The sequence below is a fragment of the Eucalyptus grandis genome, chromosome 8, assembly GCF_016545825.1.
Source record: "Eucalyptus grandis isolate ANBG69807.140 chromosome 8, ASM1654582v1, whole genome shotgun sequence".
Classification (NCBI taxonomy): Eukaryota; Viridiplantae; Streptophyta; class Magnoliopsida; order Myrtales; family Myrtaceae; genus Eucalyptus; species Eucalyptus grandis.
Window position 1 is genome coordinate 21,831,715 of NC_052619.1, and position 17,751 is coordinate 21,849,465.

At 39.1% G+C, this 17,751-nt stretch overlaps 1 protein-coding gene and 1 pseudogene across 2 annotated transcripts; one reads left to right on the forward strand and one right to left on the reverse strand.

Moving 5' to 3' along the window:
* Window positions 1-244: 244 nt before the first annotated feature.
* LOC120286657 lies at window positions 245-2,903 on the reverse strand (annotated as a pseudogene).
* Window positions 2,904-11,761: 8,858 nt separating this feature from the next.
* On the forward strand, window positions 11,762-13,917 carry LOC104456884 (1-aminocyclopropane-1-carboxylate oxidase homolog 4-like). 2 transcript variants are annotated; one of them, XM_039301107.1, is made up of 4 exons: window positions 11,762-12,308; window positions 13,026-13,221; window positions 13,315-13,413; window positions 13,521-13,917. In XM_039301107.1, the coding sequence occupies exons 1-4, from the start codon at window positions 11,857-11,859 to the stop codon at window positions 13,767-13,769; spliced, it is 996 nt and encodes a 331-aa protein (XP_039157041.1). In that variant the 5' UTR covers window positions 11,762-11,856; the 3' UTR covers window positions 13,770-13,917. The 2 variants fall into 2 exon arrangements, with proteins under 2 accessions (XP_039157041.1, XP_010070067.1); XM_010071765.3 differs by having other exon boundaries at window positions 13,026-13,413.
* The last annotated feature ends 3,834 nt before the right edge of the window (window positions 13,918-17,751 follow it).

Genomic DNA, 17,751 nt, shown 5'->3' on the forward strand with positions numbered 1-17,751 from the left:
GATCCATGACTATCACTCCCTACCAAGTCTCACAGATCACGATCCAAAGTCCTTTCGCAAGTAAATGCCAATCAAATTGCATCAGACTAAACAGCAGACATTCACGAAGCAGCAGAATCAAAACACCTTTCCAAATGCAGAACTTAACTTTTCTTTTTCGTATACAGCAATAGATAAGATGATACAATTCATCCCCCAGGTGCCAAATTAGGACTAGTCGAATAGGAAAAGGTTGCAAAGCCCATCATATGGAAACATATAGATAACAAACAAAAAGAATAAGAAACTGAAATATCTCAAATAAAAGAGCAAAATGCTTCTGAATACTTTCTTCAGCCAAAAGAAGAAAACAATACTGAATACTTTCCCCCTTTCAGATGGTTTTTCCTAGACTATCGAATCTGTTGATAATATAAAGGTAAAACCTGGGAAACCTCTGAAGCTAACCTTCCATCAATCAAGGAATTATTTTGCTTTGAAAGTTATAGAATGTATGTATTTGACTACTGCCTGAGAACTCTGTTTGAGCTGAAGAAGCAACTTTCTTCACCAGCAATGGTAGAGTGCAGCCTTCCACCAGCCAACCATTATTCAATGGCCGTGCAGCAACGAAAGCCGGATCACCAGTGACCCGGCTTCCATCAATTGCTGTTCATACTCAGGAGACCTTTGTCCTCCTCTCTTTTCCTTCTCTGCCGATCCTCATCTCTTTCTCTCCTCAGCCAACTCTCAACCGTCCTCTGCAAAGATAGTTGTCATGATAGATCAAACATCCATGCTGACCAAGTTAAAAAAAAAAAAAAACATGAAATTGCTTTGAAAGGAAAAGTTACCATCAGAGACAGTTTGCTACTCTCCTTAACCTTATCAATCGGCATTGCTAACTGCAACTTTCCATGAGCCACATACACCTGAGGCAAAGAAGCGATAAATTTGCTTTGACACAGAATATGCCACACAACCTTTTATAGTTTATCCCAGCACTGGAGTAGAGAAGAAGAAATGATGAACTTGAGTGGAGAAGTAGATAAGTACATACAATATGTGTGGGCCAATCATCTAGACCATCAAAAATATGGGTGGCATAGATAATTGTCGACCCTCTCTGTTCGCATTCCTTTCTGAGAAACTTCAAAAGATCAGCCCTTGCTAACACGTCGAGGTCCACTGTTATCTCATCAAGAAGAAGCACCTATGGAAGGATGGGATTCATAAGTACCCAAAAGGCCAAAAATTGCAAAAGTAAACAACAAGAACATCCAAAATGCAAAACTGTAATAACAGCACATCATCTTCCTCATCTTCAAACATAAAGAACAATTTGGGCTCCGTGTTTGCATGAATTAAAAGGTGCAGGCACCTTGAATGGCTTGAGGAGTCCCATACAGATTTGGACTCGCCTTCTCTGTCCATCAGAAACCTTATGCATTCTCCAGGATAAATCAATGTCTAGCACCTAAAAAATCAAATGACCAAGTTATCTACTTTCTCTTAAATAATAAAAATCATAGCATATGTACTGTTTGCATAAACTTTATCAATGTCCAACATATACATTTGGTATAAACTTTAAAATTCAGCAATTGTTTTTTGAGGAAAAAAATCTGTTTTTAAATCATATTCTGTCCTGAAAGTTAATGTTTCACCTTGATTAGCTCAGCTCTTCTTTGTGGATCTATACCTGCCACCCCAAATATCATTTTCTCAGCAGAGACATCCATCTGTATAGGAACTTCAAAGCCCGCAAAAGCAACTTCTCGTCTCCACTGCGGAATGGAAAAGGAAACAAGAAACGATTATATCAGGAATTGTATACTCTACTGGAGAAGGAAAATAATCACATCAGACTCAATCTCTCCCTCTAATCACCAATCGCAGAATGCAAAGCTGTAGCATACAACTCATCATAAAAAGCAGAAGAGAACAGATATTACAACCGGAAGCAACAATTTTTCAGAATCGCCATCAGGGCAAACGCAATATCACAAAGAAGTGTGCAGTCCAACAACAAGATCAGGAAAGAAGAGAACCCACCTCTCCCCCAAGGTAACAGAGATCCCCAGAAGATGTCAATGCCGTGTCATGGAATGCCGATCTCCCAAGCACGCGGACCATGTGAGGATCCACCATATGCTTCCCTCCTAATATCTTCAACATAGTAGTCTTACCTGTCACAAGCATCACCCGATGGCGAGCAAAGCAGAAAGGAATTCACATTAATGGCCAAAAGCATATCCCCGATTCACGGTCACAAGCACTGCTTCGAATGAGAATGTCATGTGGTTCTTTGGATTCTTTACATTACTATTCTCGAACGAGAAACCGCACATGCCCATCATTGAATTTTGCCAAATTATACACTCTCGCAATTACCATTTCAAAGCCATTTCCCCAATCTTTCAATGTCCCAATGGATATCGACAACATTTTGCATAAGAATTCGTTCATTCCACCCTCTTGAAAAGTAAACCCAACTTTCCTCTGAAATCAAATCACTATCTCCAGCTACCGAAATCCGAAACACATCAACCACCAAACTCAAATTCTATATGACAAAACAGCTTCACCAACAACCCAATTCAACAGGGTAACCGAGATCCACGCCTTCTTAACAAGACGAGGTCGCTATATACTTGTCCACCACTAGACCCGGAGACACCCCAGAACAAAAATTCCGGCAGAACAAGACATGCTCTGAGCGGAAACGAACCTGCGCCGTTGGACCCGACGAGGAGACAGCGGTCGCCGGAATCGACGGTGAGCGAGAAGTCGTCGATGAGGGGCTTGGACCCAGGCGGAGGATGGCCGTCGATCCCCGGGTACGTGAATCTGAGGCCGTTGATTTCCACGGTCGGCGCCATTCTCTCTATAACCACCTCCACCATCGTAGGCGAGGACTGTTTTAAATGGGCCTTGTTGCTTGTTGCTGGAGTTAGGTGTGCCGGAGCAGGGGTGACGTGGCACGGGGTCGGTCGCTAATTAGAAATATAGATATAAAATTTTGGCGGCTTACGTGGCACAGGACCGCTCACTAATAAAACATCATAGCTAGAGAAACCGAAGTCATAGGTCGATTTGATTCACAAATTCTAAAGATTGAATTATAGTACCATGCGAAAAAAAAAAAGCATTCTTGAAACTCTCAGAAATTGAATCCATTAAATAATTAGAAATTTTTTAAAACATTGCAGCTTACTTGGCAAATGGTCAGTCACTAATAAAATATTATAGCTAAGAAGACTGAGGTTATAGATCAATTTTGATTTGCAAATTCTATTGATCAGAGTTATAGTACACTTTGGCTTGATAAGGTTAGAGAATAAAAAGTTCCAATGTGATAAAAGAAATTTATCGCCGAGCAAGAATTGATTGGGAGGACAAATAATTAATGATCTAGTGACAAAAGCATCCTTAGAACCCTTAGAAATCGAATCCATTGATGCTTAGAAAAAAAAAAATTGGCTGCTTACGTGGCACATTGGTCACTAATTTAAAATTATAAGCAAAGAGATGGGTATTATAGATTGATATTGATTTACAAATTCTAATGAATGAGTTATAGTATGTGATTGCACATTTAGAAATTTAATTTTGTTTATCAACTCATTATCTAATAGTTTTATTGGTTTTTTGGATACATGTAACATAGAATAGTCGGGCCCCATCTCTATAGACATTTTGATTTGCATAGGAGTTCCAATAATCTATTGAAATTGAAATAATATTTTACATTTCAACATCAATGTGAAAGACTTTCAACCAAAAGAAAAACATCATTATAAAAAAGTTGATTGGCGTAAAAGAGACAAAATTGAATTGACTATTTTAAAGAAAATTATGCTTTTTTATTTCCCAACAATATATAAAAGCATGTATTTTAAAACATTATGGATAAATTATATATGAATTTTACGTGTCAAAATTAGTAAGTTGAGAAAAACTAATATGTTCGAATGAAAGGGTTGAGGATAATGGGACGCACCTACTTTATTACAAAAGTCAAAAAGCAAAAGTCGTGAAACGCACCTACTTTAGAAAATTCAGAGATGAGAACATTTATTACAAATTATTCTTAATATTATTATTCATACTATTATTAAAAAGAGTAAAAGTCACGAAAAAACCTTAAACTATGCCAATTGTAATATATCTATCCCAAACATTTTTCTACGACATCAAAAACTCAAAACTTCTACCTAAATGATATATTTATTTTAAATTTATACAATGTGACCCAAATTTCTTATTGTGATTCCAAAATACCCTAAGCTTATATCTGTATGATAATTTTATCCATACAAAAAAAAATAGTTTAGAGTAAATGTATTGCATATGTATAGGTTAGGGTTTTTGATGTCATTGATTTTTCTTTTTTAGAGGTTCTAGTTTGGAATTTTTCCAATCACAAAAAATAGTTTGAAGCAAACGTATAATAGTACGCAAAATTTAGAGTTTTTTTTTTTTTTTTTTTTTTTTGTGTGGCTTTTCCCTATTAAAAATGGCTTAGATGACATTTTGGGTGATTTAGGATATCAAAAATTCATAGATCGTATGGGCTTTGGCTTTATAAAGACAGATGTTCATGGGATGGTATGGAGAATAATTACTCAATGAGAAAGCGCCTCTTTTTTTAAAATTGACTGAAAATCACAAAAAAAGGCCTAATTTCATGAAAAAAAAAAGGCACAAACTTTTGATCTAATTTTGAATCTGGCCCAAATTTTATTTATCTAAAAAAATTATCAATTTCCACCTGTATCCCAAATCTTGCCCCCATTGACCCTTGATCCACAATCATCATTAGATGTCTGATGTGGCATTTTCATGCAAGCAATTTATCCACTTTAGTAAGCTGATGTGGATTTAAAGGCAAAACTGCACCACGGTCTTCCCTTCGTCATCGTCTCAGACACGATTTATGCAATAGGGGAAGAGTTGCCTCCATATGCGCGAGGATTTTCAATTCATCTGTACATATCACGTTCGCTCACTCATCTTCTAACGTAAGTTTACTCACCCTCGCAGATGCCTGGTCACTCAAAGACGTCATTTCCATACGAAATTATGGGCTCTACCGATCTATGCTTGCACGGACAAAGTATTGGAGACATTGAATCAAAGGTATTCTTCTTCTTCTTCTTCCTATACTAATGGACACATTGAACAGAAGTGATTTAAATCACTTGCAGACAAACCATCAAGCATATGGTGACCATAATTTGATATGTCCAATTCACAAATGTGATTAATAACAAATGTTGAAGACAAATATTTATCCCACGTTTCAAGTCATCAACATAAATTCAAAATTGGAAGTTATAAATGAATTTGACGTACTGACATCAAGGCTCTCTAAATCGGATGCCTAGCATGGATAAATGTATACAGAAATAAATATAGATTTTTGCTCGACACATGACTCTATTGCCAAAGTAAGTGGCCTTCAAATTTGTCATCTTGCCACATCACTAAATGAAGCCACCTTATTCCTCCTTAAATTGATTGGTCCACCGTGCCTCTGCATGCGTTTGTCAAAAGAAAAAAAGAAACAGTACAAATATGACCACGTCCTCATTGCTGCCCTCGAGCAAGCTTGCTCCGGAGATTTATGGATAGCTGGAAAAGCCCATGTCCAAATCTTAAACGAACTTACCCAAAGGAGTAACGCTTACTCACTGCAAATCCAAGGAAAACGATCTCGGTCTTCACCAGATCCATCCTAATGGCATGTGGGAATTTTGTTTGAAGCCCAATTTTGGGGAAACACCCTATTCTTTTCCAGCTTCCAATGGCCTAATCAATTTCACTATTAAGATGTATTAGTTGAGGATAGAGATGTAGATCATTGTCATGGTTTGTGTCAGTGGCATATTAAGCATATTGGGCCATGTCTTAACGATTTAAGCTGTGACATATGGGACTCCTAAAATTTCATGTGAAATTTGTGCCTATGCCAGTTTGTAACAATCTAATATTTGGCTATGAATGAGATACGATAAGCTCCTCCTATGGGTGAAATTAGAATTGTAGGTGGATATCTTTCACTATGTCGATGTGTGAAGATATCCTTCACTTGTTAACACTTAACAAGCATACTTGCACAATTGATCACCTGACCAAACTCTAGATCACCAGTTCAACGAAATTCCCAAATATCTAGCGGTGAGGAGATGGGAATCAGATCTGAGTAAGGAGATCATAGGAGCAACATTGTGGACTGATTTTTATATGAAGCATGTAAGAGCTATAGTAACTTTAGGAATATACAATGTAGAAAAGAACTAGGTTTCTTGAAAATTTCTCTTTTCGACAAAAATGATTTTTATCTTTTTGGTAACTAAATCCTACATAATATATATAAAGTTTGGGGCCATCACTTAAACTGCAATTGAATAATTGAGGGTGATATTATCTTTATAGTAAATTGGGTGGATTTAGACAGGTAAGAGGTGGAAATAGCACCATCCCATAATGTTTCAAAAAAAGTAGGCATACGACGTACAAAAAGTTCACGCCCTTCTTTATCTTAGGCGATATTGTCTTTATAGTAAATTGGGTGGATTTAGACATATAAGAGGTGGAAATAGCACCATCCCATATTACCAAACGAAGCCACCTTATTCCCACTTAAATTATTTAGTCGACTATGCCTATGTTTTCATTTTCCAAAAAAAAAAAAAATGTTGTCGACATTGACGTACATCAACCCCAACACCAATGGGGCTGCAGTGATGGTTGGCGAGGTTGTCAATGCCAAAGCAAGGGTTGGCAACCCTCATCAACCAAGGGCGAGGGCCTCCATCCCTCTCATGTGTGTTCCTTTTTTTTTTTTTTTTTTTCTTTTAATATTTTTTTTTTTTTTAAATAAAAGACAAAATTGCTCTTTATCGAAAGTAAGCTCAAGCCCTTATTTAAGATTGATATAGTCACTTTAGGCCCTTATTAGAAATAATGTTCACTTCAGGCTCCTATTTAATAAAATAAGAACAATTCGGGCCCTAATTTAAACAATATTTACTTTAAACCCTTATTTAGAATTTTTCCTTTTATTTTCTTTATATATAAAAATCTTATAAAAAATTATATTAATTACTATTTCACCGAGAATCTTCTTAGACAAAATATCTTTCACCGAAAGTTGAATATTCGACCTTTTTTTTTTTTTTTTTTTTTTTGTATATCAGGTTATGTGTTGAAAAGGAAATGATTAATTCTACTCTAATGGCCATAACAATGAATAAAGATAAATCAATGGGGCTTGTAGATAATTGCAGGATAAATGATGATTAAAGTAAATGTAAAAAGCAGCAAATAATAGGTGTTTTGCATTCTCTGTCAAATTTTTCAATCCTTTTACAATCACTTCTCTTCGGCTATTTATAGCCAGATAAAAGAAAATAGCTGTCTCGACATTCAAATAATCTCTAGAATTCTCGGTGCACTTGCAAAGAATGTACTATGGCTGCGCTTGGTACTAGCTTTGGGAAGGGACTTTGTGTGTCGAAGGATCTTTGGGCCAATGTTTGGGTGTTTGTAAAAATTTTTAAACCCACCTTGAAACAAAATTTGCTTGAAAGGCCGAAAGCTCAAGGCAAGTCCTAGGCTACCTTAGACTTTCAATCTTCTCGAAAGGCAGGGGGAGTAAAAAAATTTCTTCCAATTTTATCCTCATTGATTTTTTGATTTTCCAACTTTGCCCTTATTTGCGACTATTCATCTTCTTCTCCCTAGGGTTGGCCAGCTTGTTTGCTTTGACTGCGAGGGTCTGACCATGGGCTAAAGAGAGGTTGGCGACATCATCAACGGCCCAAGGGACCGTCGTCAACGGTCACGCGATCGTCACTAAGGGGTCGCACAACCTAGGCTAGTGTTGTCTGGGTCGTGTGACCCTCATGAGGCCAACTGAGGTTGCCCGATCTAGACAGCAGACGACCCTCGGAGGTCACGTGACACCAACAAGGGGTTGCCTGGTGTCGAGTGACCCAGCTGGCCCTCATCAAGGTCAAGCAACCTTTGCGAGAGTCACGTCGACAAGGGCCTAGGTTTGCGTGACCCAACTGGCTCTCGCCAGGGTTGAGTGACTTAGTCGAGGGGTTGTGCGGCAACCCTAGCGAGGGGTTGTGCTGGTCGCACAACCTAGCTGCCCTTTGTTGGAGTTGAGCAGCCTCCACGAGGCTTGCGTTGGCAAGGGCTGCCTAGGTTTGCTTGACCCAAATGGCCCTCATCGGGGGTCACCCGACCCTAGTCGACCTTCACCAGTGGTCCCCAAGGGTGGACGACGGCTGCTAATGATCCACTTAAGGAAACACGAGATTCTTCCCTAAAATTCTACGAATCGTTAAAACATATGGACTATTTATATTGTATGATACTTTGTTATATTATTCAAATCAACTTATTTCAAATATAACTTTCCTAAATGGACTCTAAAAATCATTATTATTCTATTATGTTTTACGCGCTTAGGATACATAATATTGCAAGGTCTTTTCCGTCTCTGATAAACCCTAATATGATATTCCTCTAGAAAATTATATGTATCACTATTAATCAAGTCTCATCTCTTTTCACATATCAATTATTGGATCGTTAGTGTTCCTAACAATTAAAAAAAAATGCATATGGACAAGTTCCCACAAACCACTAATTGAGTAGCTAGTTTGAATAGAAAATAAAGGAGTTTAATGAGCGATCTCATATCAAATCTAATAACTCTTTAGAAAAGAAAAGGAAAAATGTCGAAAATATATGTGAATTTTTTTCTAAGATACCATTTACTTGTTACAAAGACAAGAGAGGGGAGCAAGGTCTTCTCCTTTGCCACTTGCAACTCATTATAATTGACCCAGAAAATAATTACCAAAAAAGTCCTAAACCTTTTGCAATTATACCAATTCAATTTTAAACTTATTTTTTTGACCAATTAAGTCCTAAACATTTTCTAATCGTGCAAGTTCAATCCGTCCAACCAAAATTGGCTAATTTTTATTTTTTTTTTTTCGAATTATTTTATTAATTTTTTAATCTAAGCTAATGTGGCCGCCAACCAACACCGGCAACAAATTTTTAATAATATTTTATTTTTTTCGAATTATTTTATTAATTTTTTAAATCTTTTTACACTTCTCTCTCTCTCTCTCTCTCTCTCTCTCTTGCTCTTGCTCTTGCTCTTGCTCTCTCTCTCCTCCTCCCTCCTTATTCCTTTGGCTCCTTTGGCCGGCCAACCCTCGTCATTTACCGGACTAAGGCGGCTAGGTGAGCTTGCCTAGCCACTAATAGGGCGAGCCCTTACTAGATTAGGCAATGGAGTCCTCGTCCAACAATGGCAAGGCGAGCCCTCACTAGATCCGGCGAGGGGGCCTTGCCGTCGCTCGATCTAGTGAGTGTGGGTGCCACACTTGGAGGGCGAGGCTGAGTGCGAGGTGGTGTTGATCTTGAGGCCGAGGTTGGGGTTGTTGCAATCCTTGATGAGGATGCACGGCACTTTGCTTGCTCTTCTACATCACCGCCTTCCGCAATCGATGGTGGGGCTCTTGGTGTCCCCACCCACGTACAACAAGCAGCTCGCCAGCCTAACCAGCCCACACTCTACAGATCGAGTGACAGCAAGCTCACCCTCGCCCAGTTGCCTCAGTCCAGCAACCAACGAGGGCTGGCTAGTCACCGAAGCCAAAGGAAGAAGAAGAAAGGAGGAGGGAGGGGACAAAAAGAGAGAGAAAATGTAAAAAGATAAGTTTAATCAAATAATTCAAAAAAAAATATTATTAAAAAAATTGTCGCTAGCGCCCAGCTAGCCAATTTTGACCGGAAGACCGAACTAGCACAATTGTAAAAGATTTAGGACTCGATTGGTAAAAAAAATAAGTTTATGACTGAATTAGCACAATTGCAAAAAATTTAGGACTTTTTTGGTAATTCTCCCCATATTAAATCTAATAACTCTTTAGAAAAGAAAAGGAAAAATGTTGAAAATATATGTGAATTTTCACGTAAGATACCATTTAGGGCCTGCATGTTTGTATTTCTTTTTTTTGTTTATGAACAAATTTTTTGTTTTTTTGTTCCCGGGAACAAAAGAAGAATAGAAACGTGTTTGTTTGCGTTTTTGTTCAAAACCTATTTTTTTTTTTTCGAGAACAAAATTAGAACAGAAATAAGAAAAAAGAAGTTATTTTTCTGTTCCGAAAACACTTTTGAAGAACATAATTTCTCTCTCATCTCTTTTCTTCTTCTTTTTTCTTCTTTTTTTTTTTTTTTGGTCGCCGGCCTCGGCCATGGCCGACGACCGGGCGACGAGGCGAGGCCGAGCCTCGCCCAACCACGGCCGGGCTTGGCCTCGCCGTGGCCGGGCGAGGCTGCTGGCCAAAAGAAGAAAAAAAAGAAAAAAAAAAAAGAAAGAAAAAAAGGAAAAATAAAATAAAAATTTAACACATTAAAAGAAATAAAAAAAAGAATATAAATTTACCAAATGTGTTTCTATTCATTTTTTATTCCGGAACAAGTTTACCAAACGCATCTTTCTTTCGGTCAAAAATTGTTCCCCAAACGAGAAAATAGTTTTTTTTTTTTTTTTTTTTTTTTTTCGGGAATAATTTTGAACAGAAACATAAAAAACGCGCCCTTACTTGTTACAAGGGCAAGAGAGGGAGCAAGGTCTTCTCCTTTGCCACTTGCAACTCATTATAATTGACCCAGAAAATAATTACTTAATTTTATTTTTGGTTGGAAAATGTACCCTTCGTCCCCCAAGTCGAATGGGGTCGTAAGCTCACGCTCCTTTGAATCTTATATAATGTCTACGTCAGTCTGTCGCTTTTCATTGAATTCTTTTAATTACTAATATAAAAGCTTATTAAAAAAATTTCTTAATAGCTCTATTAGATTAATGATTAGATAAGAACCATTTCATACTTAGTATATTCATTATTAAGATGACCCCTTGGTAAAGTTAATTTCATATGTTAAGTAAATTATTAGTATGGTATTTAATTTTTAGTGTCTTAAGATAAACGAACTCAACATACTCCTCTATCTAAACTTATTTTTACTTATTTATTCTGTTTTGCTACGAGGCGTTTGTCATGAGCTGTCTATCAATATCTAATTTGTCCAAACCCACCGATCGAATCGTAACATATTACAACCTTTAACTTGAACCACCCAATTAAAATTTTGTCAGGGAATTTTTCATTTTCTAGGTTCTAGTACAAGTTTTGAATTAGAAATCTCAGGTTTATCGGCAAAAAAAAAAAAAAAAAAAAAAAAATCATATCAATCAAAAGTCACTTGAGAAAAAAAAAAACATTTAAAATTTTATACTATTGTGAGATGAAAAGAGTCAAGCCTCATGATTCAAGTACATGTAAGTCTCTGGAGGGCATACTTAACTCTCAAAACATTCAAATATATCTCAATTATGTGTTTCAATCTATCTAATCATAAACTATTCGCTCCAATCTAATAGGCAATTTGATTGCAAGAAATTCAACCATTAAAGTCTGAAGAAATTGATTCAAATTGATATCACTGGTTTGTCTTTGTGGATAGAGTAGATCATATGAGCCTTCCGTGGACGCTATAATCGCTCAAAACATATATCGAACGGAAAAATTACGTAGTATTGGAGTTTCACGGAATTTTTAAAAGAACTAATCATCATGACAATCAATACAATTTTGCCACGTCAGCATTGAACATCATCGACAAACATAGGGTTAGCGTATATATGTGAATGGTGTCTCTTCTTGTCTCCCTCACATCGCTTCTTCGTTCTTCGTTCTTCCCTTTCCTTACGCGACGTCCTTATCCAACCCGATCCCAGAACCTCGCTCCAACCAGAACTCGGAGACTACAGCCATGGGCGTCACCGACACCACGCAACAAGCCTTCAACCGAGCCCAAGAGCTCAAGCAGTTCGAAGAATCCAAGCTTGGCGTCAAGGGTCTCGTCGACTACGGCCTCACCTCCCTCCCTTCCCTCTTCGTCCACCCGCCCGAGACTCTCTCCACCCTCAAGCCCACCCGCCCCAGGCCCGACTCCATCCCCACCATCGACCTCTCCTGCTGCGATTCCTTCCAGCGGCCCTCCGTTGTTGCAGAAGTGGGGCGTGCAGCTCGCGAGGTTGGCTTCTTCCAGGTGATCAACCACGGCGTGCCGACGGAGGTCCTGGACCGCACGATCGCGGTGGTGAAGGCCTTCCATGAGCAGCCGATGGAGGCAAAGGCAAGGATCTACCGGAGGGAGATGGAGACCGGCGTTGCGTTCTTCTCCAACCTCGACTTGCTCCACTCCAAAGCGGCTAGCTGGAGGTCAGCCCCGAACCACTTCAATTGACTTGGTACTATTTCATGATTTTGATGATAATTAGTTGTATAAAAGCTCAATTACCAATACGATCGTGTCAAATGTTTGGCAAATGAGACGAACTGATATATCATATATGACCGAAAGTAAGACAATGACAAACAAAAGAAAAGAATTACTTCAACCAATGCACGAAATTATAAGTAGGGATGAGTAGGGTTCTAGAATTAAACCTAGAATTTGAGAACCGGTGAGAATTTATCCGCTTTTAGGTTTCAAAATATGTAGGATAGGTTCTAGGTTCCAAAAATTGGCAACCTGTTTGAACGAGAAAGGTCCAAATTCCAAGTAGATAAAATTTGAAATAATTTTGTGTTTCTTTTGATATATGTCTTTGTGTGATGGTGCGGTCCAATCTAAACTTCCATTTTATGGTTGGACTTTTTATTTCGTGAATGCTCCATCTTCGTTTGTTTAAATATAAATGGTAGTGAGTTGATTGTAGAAAAAAAATGGTGGTCATTAAAAAGATGATTCATTATAAATGTTCGATTAATAATGCAGATGGAAGCCGAGGGTTGATCCTAGAATTGATATTGAAACTTGTGAGAGATAAATTTTAGGATATGTAATGTAAGTCCCAACTTTTAAAAAATGAGGAGGTTCTAGGTTCCGACTTGTACAGAGCCTAAAAGTGCTCGCCCATAATAATAATAATACAGGGACACGCTCCAAATAATGTTGGGGCCAAAATTAGCGGACGTGGAAGAGATCCCCGAGGTGTGCAGAAATGAGGTGTTGGAGTGGAATCAGCAGGTTCAACGGTTGGGGAGCCTCCTCTTGGGGCTGTTGAGCGAGGGGCTAGGATTGAGTGCCGGCAAGCTACAGGAATTGACATGCTTGGAGAATAGGGTCATGGTGGGGCACTACTATCCATATTGTCCCCAGCCTGATCTGACAGTTGGCTTGACGTCCCACACAGACCCAGTAGTGATCACATTGCTACTGCAGGACCAGATCGGTGGGTTGCAGGTGAAGCACGGCGACGAGTGGGTGGATGTGGTGCCCATCCCAGGGGCTCTTGTTGTAAACATTGGTGACATCCTTCAGGTGAACTGCCATCAAAGACTAGGACTTTCTCCAAAGCTCCTGAGTAAGTTAGGTTAACATTCTACCATGAAATGAAGATCTTATTATGTAAATTTCGAATTTTTCAGATCATGTCCAACAACGAGTACAAAAGCGTGGACCACCGAGTGTTGGCCAACCCCAGCCGAGAGCCACGTGTGTCGATAGCAGTTTTCTGCAACCCGAGTGATCAGGAGAATGAGTACGGACCGTTCCCAGAGCTTGTGTCCTCAGATAAGCCTGCTGCTTTTCGGCAGTTCACCTTCAGCGAATACATGAGGAGATTCTTTACTAAGGAGTTGGACGGGAAAAGTCTGATAAACTACTACAGGGCGTGATTGAGAGGTCCGTAGGCCAGAAATGGTGATAAAAGAATAAGAGGCATCCTTATAATAATGAAGGAAATACTGGATTCTTCCCTTAAATTCTACTTAACCTTGTGTTATTATTGTTCTTGTAGTGGTTAATTTGCACTTATTGTTTATATATTCCTTGTGTGACCGTAACTTGTGCGATGGACGAAGTTTGTCTACTTAACTCGTTGCCAGAGACTGAACCAATTCACAGACATAAGAACTCGACAGCGAGAATGCACGAGATGGACAGTTTACACAGATGAGTCTGAATTTCATATTTCTGTATGTGAAAAGAAGTATAAATATCTTCTTATACCAGATGTTCGCTAATGAGTACTGCATCTTCAAAATTGTAACCTTCCCATGGCCACTGGAAAAGGAAGGCAGTATCCTAGAAAACAAATGGGGCAAAGAAACAGATAAATTTGAATAGTCAAATGCAAGTCGCAACTAGGTGGAGATCTGGGCATGAAGAGAACGGGTCGCCGAGAAACCAAAGTTGACATACTCAATGAACGATGTTTCTGGTATTCTAGATTTTCCAATTGCAGGAGGCGTGAGCGATTTGTCTCGTGACACGGAAAAGGGGCAAGGTCGAAGTTGAAGATGCTGGAAAGAAGCAGAATGACCACAGAGGAAAAGGCAAATCCAGATGAGCCGCGCTCATCCAGAATTATAGGAAGTCAGAATCACCAGACTATGAGGACGATGAAGAAATGGCCGAATGGTTTGGCAGTGGAAAGATGTGAGTAGAGATCCCTGTACGTGTATACCTTCTCGGAGACCACATAGAGTTTGTCTTCAACGGCTCCATGACCTCGACGATGACTTCCGACATCGTGCTCCTGTTGAGCCATTTGAATTTGATGCTTTACGCCTTTTATAATCGCACTTCAAGCACCCGTATTCCTTCTAAAGTCGATGTAGTTGCTGCTACCATTCACAGATCCATAACGCAGAACAGCTCATGAACAGTAACTGCTCGATATAGGAGGTCACTAGAAGAAGATTAGCAAGAACTCACGATTCACACTCCCACTCCCCGGGATCAAGTTGCCTTTCCAGGGGTTTTTCTATGCGCTGCAAACATCCGGTATTCTTTGCAAAATTTATGAAAATTGCATCTGCAAAATGCGACGGTTTCTCTCAGACAGGAGCTCTTCTGACCCTCACCACAAATCAGTGAACAACTAAGAAAAGACATGAGAAGCCATCGCTCGTCACATATCTCAGTCTCCTTTCTTTAGCGGAACATGATCTCGGTCTTCCTGTAGTTGACTCAGTCCTTCTCGAGAAAAAGTTATCCCATCGCATGCTCGGCTTCTTCCAGGTACTCAACCACGGTGTGCCAACGGAGGTCTTCGACCGCACGATCACGGCCGTGAAGGCCTTCAACGAGCAACCGATGGAGGCGAAGGCAAGGATATACCGGAGGGAGATGGAGACCAGCGTCACGTTCTTCTCCAACGTTGACTTGTTCCATTCCCAAGCGGCTAGCTGGAGATAATCAACCAAGCTTAATTATTGGATCACATAAAATCAAGTTTAGAATATTTAGCAAATGATCGAAAAATTGTCCAAAAAATTCTAAACCTATTGTACATCAGTCAATTCAATTTTAAACATTTTAGCGTATCAATTTAATCATATACATTTCAATTATGTCAATTTAGTGTCAAACATTTTAATAATTTATCAATTTAATCTAAACCTCCTAATGGTGCATCAATTTAGTCATTTCGACTCATTTTTACCAAAAATAAATGACATAACAATTTAGTCAATGTTGACTGTAATATGTGACACAGCGCTATTAATGTTGACAATTTTTGTAATTTTTTCATTCATTATGATTTTTTTTCTTTTCCCTTTTTCCCTCCATTGGCCATCGTCAGGCTTCATCGATGGCCAATGGAGGTTGCTGGCCACAAGTGAGGGTTGCCCTTGTCGGCCCTTGGCATGGGCCACCTTCACCTAAGGCCAGCAAAGTTCATTGACCATTGATGACGCTTGGTAGAGGGAAAAAACGAAAATGAAAGAGAAAAAGTTATTCATAAAATAAATAAAAAATAAAAAAATTGCATGAATTGTCAATGTCAGCACTAGGGGTGAGCATAGTTCCCAGGTAGAACTGGGAACTGGAGAACTAAACCAAGGGTTCTGGTTCGGTTCTTGATTCTGGGAAGACAGGTTCCGATTCTTGATTCCATTTTTTTTTTTTTGGATCGGGGACCCTTTGTAATAAGCATAGAAACCTAATTTTTCCTTTCATCTTCAACTTTCTTCACTTTCCTTTTTCTTTACATTTCCTCTCTGAAACTCTTCATGCCCCTGACAACCCCACGTTGCTCCCCACCCTCCATGTCCTCCTTACTCGCCGCCCTCGAAGCTACCCTCACGACCCACAACGTCGCCATCGACGCTGTCGCTGCTCTGTTTGACGACGCTGAAGACTCTTGCCGTCACATGTGTCGCCTCCCAACAACGATCTACTATCGGGCTACCACTGCGACGTTTTTGTTGTTCCACTGTTGCTATTTTTCCGTCGATGACACGGCTATTGTGCAGACTTCAACGACGAACGGCTTGCATGTTAACGAGCCGCCGCATCTCAACCTCTCGAGTCAAGCGCGCTCAACTCAGCCACTGATTTGAACCGAGTTCAGTTCATCCGAATCTCTCTCTCTCTCTCTCTCTCTCTCTCTCTCTCTCTCTCTCTCGCCGTCTCCGATTTTGCAGAAAGTCGCTGCCGGAGAAGCGAATCGGAGGATGGTCTCTCTCTAGGAGCAGAAGGCGTCATCCATCCTAAACCTAGGTTCGTTTGCTCTGTCATCTTCAATCCTCTCTGTGCTCGTATCTCTTCAATTGATTGAGGCTGGTGGTGGTGGTGGTGGTGGTGCTGGTGATGGTTCAGAGAGAGTGAATAAGTGGAGAGACGCACTTCGCCAAGCAGCTAATTTGTCCGGATGGCATCTAGGCAACGGGTAATTGGCTAATCACTCTCAGCTAAGTGACCGGATTCTCTTGATTGCTGTTTGTTTTGTAGAGAATTTATGTTAGATTAAAATCAGATTATAACTCGCTAGAAATGGTAAAGATGAAACTTTGTTGCCTAACTTTAGTAGATTGTTTGAGAAATGGGATTTCAATTGAGTCTTCTTAGAAGAAGGAAGCAAAACTACGGGTTTGGAATTGGAATTCCAACTTTCGAGTCGATTCTTCCGATATATAAAGCGGATGAATTGAGGGACATCATTTCGCCTTATGCTCCTGAAATTGCTAAGTCCCTTCGCATGACAACAACTCAAACTTGTGGAGGAACAATGAGAACCCAAGAAGGTGCAGGGAATAGAAACTTTAAGGATATGGATAACACACCTGTTGACACCTAAATTTTGGACAACCCATTTAGTCATTTATTGCATAAAAATTAGGGATTAATTTTTAATCCCTAAGAAAAAAATATTATTATTCAATTGCATAGCATATAATTTTTTTAAGTGCATTTATTTTTAATTGACATGTTTTGCATTTTTATTATTATTTATTTTATTTTTATTTTCATTTTTAGGATTGGTGGTGGATGGGTTCGAATTAATATTTCTAAGCTCTAGTTCGGCAGGTGGGCTAAGCCCATGAAAGGAGAAAATTAATCCAGGCCCGTCATTATTTTTAATTGATTATCTTGTGAAAAATTAAGATTTGATGTGATATTATGATGATTTTGAAAATTAAGAAAATCGCATTGTAATCTTATTTTTATCAATAGATGATGAAATCGGGGGTGAATATTCATAAGATAGGGATTTTTGTGATCAAGAGGTTATAAGCAATATTCGTGAGATGAAAATATTAACAAAAAAGATCACATTTTTATTTCGTCTATAAAAGGATGCGTACGGAGTTCAGAATGGGGTTTTTTTTTAAGGTTTTTTCTCTTCGTCGAACCCTAAAGGAGAGGCAC

What these genes read in the sequence shown, in the direction of transcription:
- LOC104456884 (XM_010071765.3), top strand. Translation starts at nt 11,857, where the DNA reads ATGGGCGTCACCGACACCACGCAACAAGCCTTCAACCGAGCCCAAGAG. An exon ending in TCCAAAGCGGCTAGCTGGAG is followed by an intron (nt 12,309 to 13,025) that starts GTCAGCCCCGAA and finishes ATAATAATACAG; the next exon opens with GGACACGCTCCAAATAATGT. An exon ending in ACATTGGTGACATCCTTCAG is followed by an intron (nt 13,414 to 13,520) that starts GTGAACTGCCAT and finishes CGAATTTTTCAG; the next exon opens with ATCATGTCCAACAACGAGTA.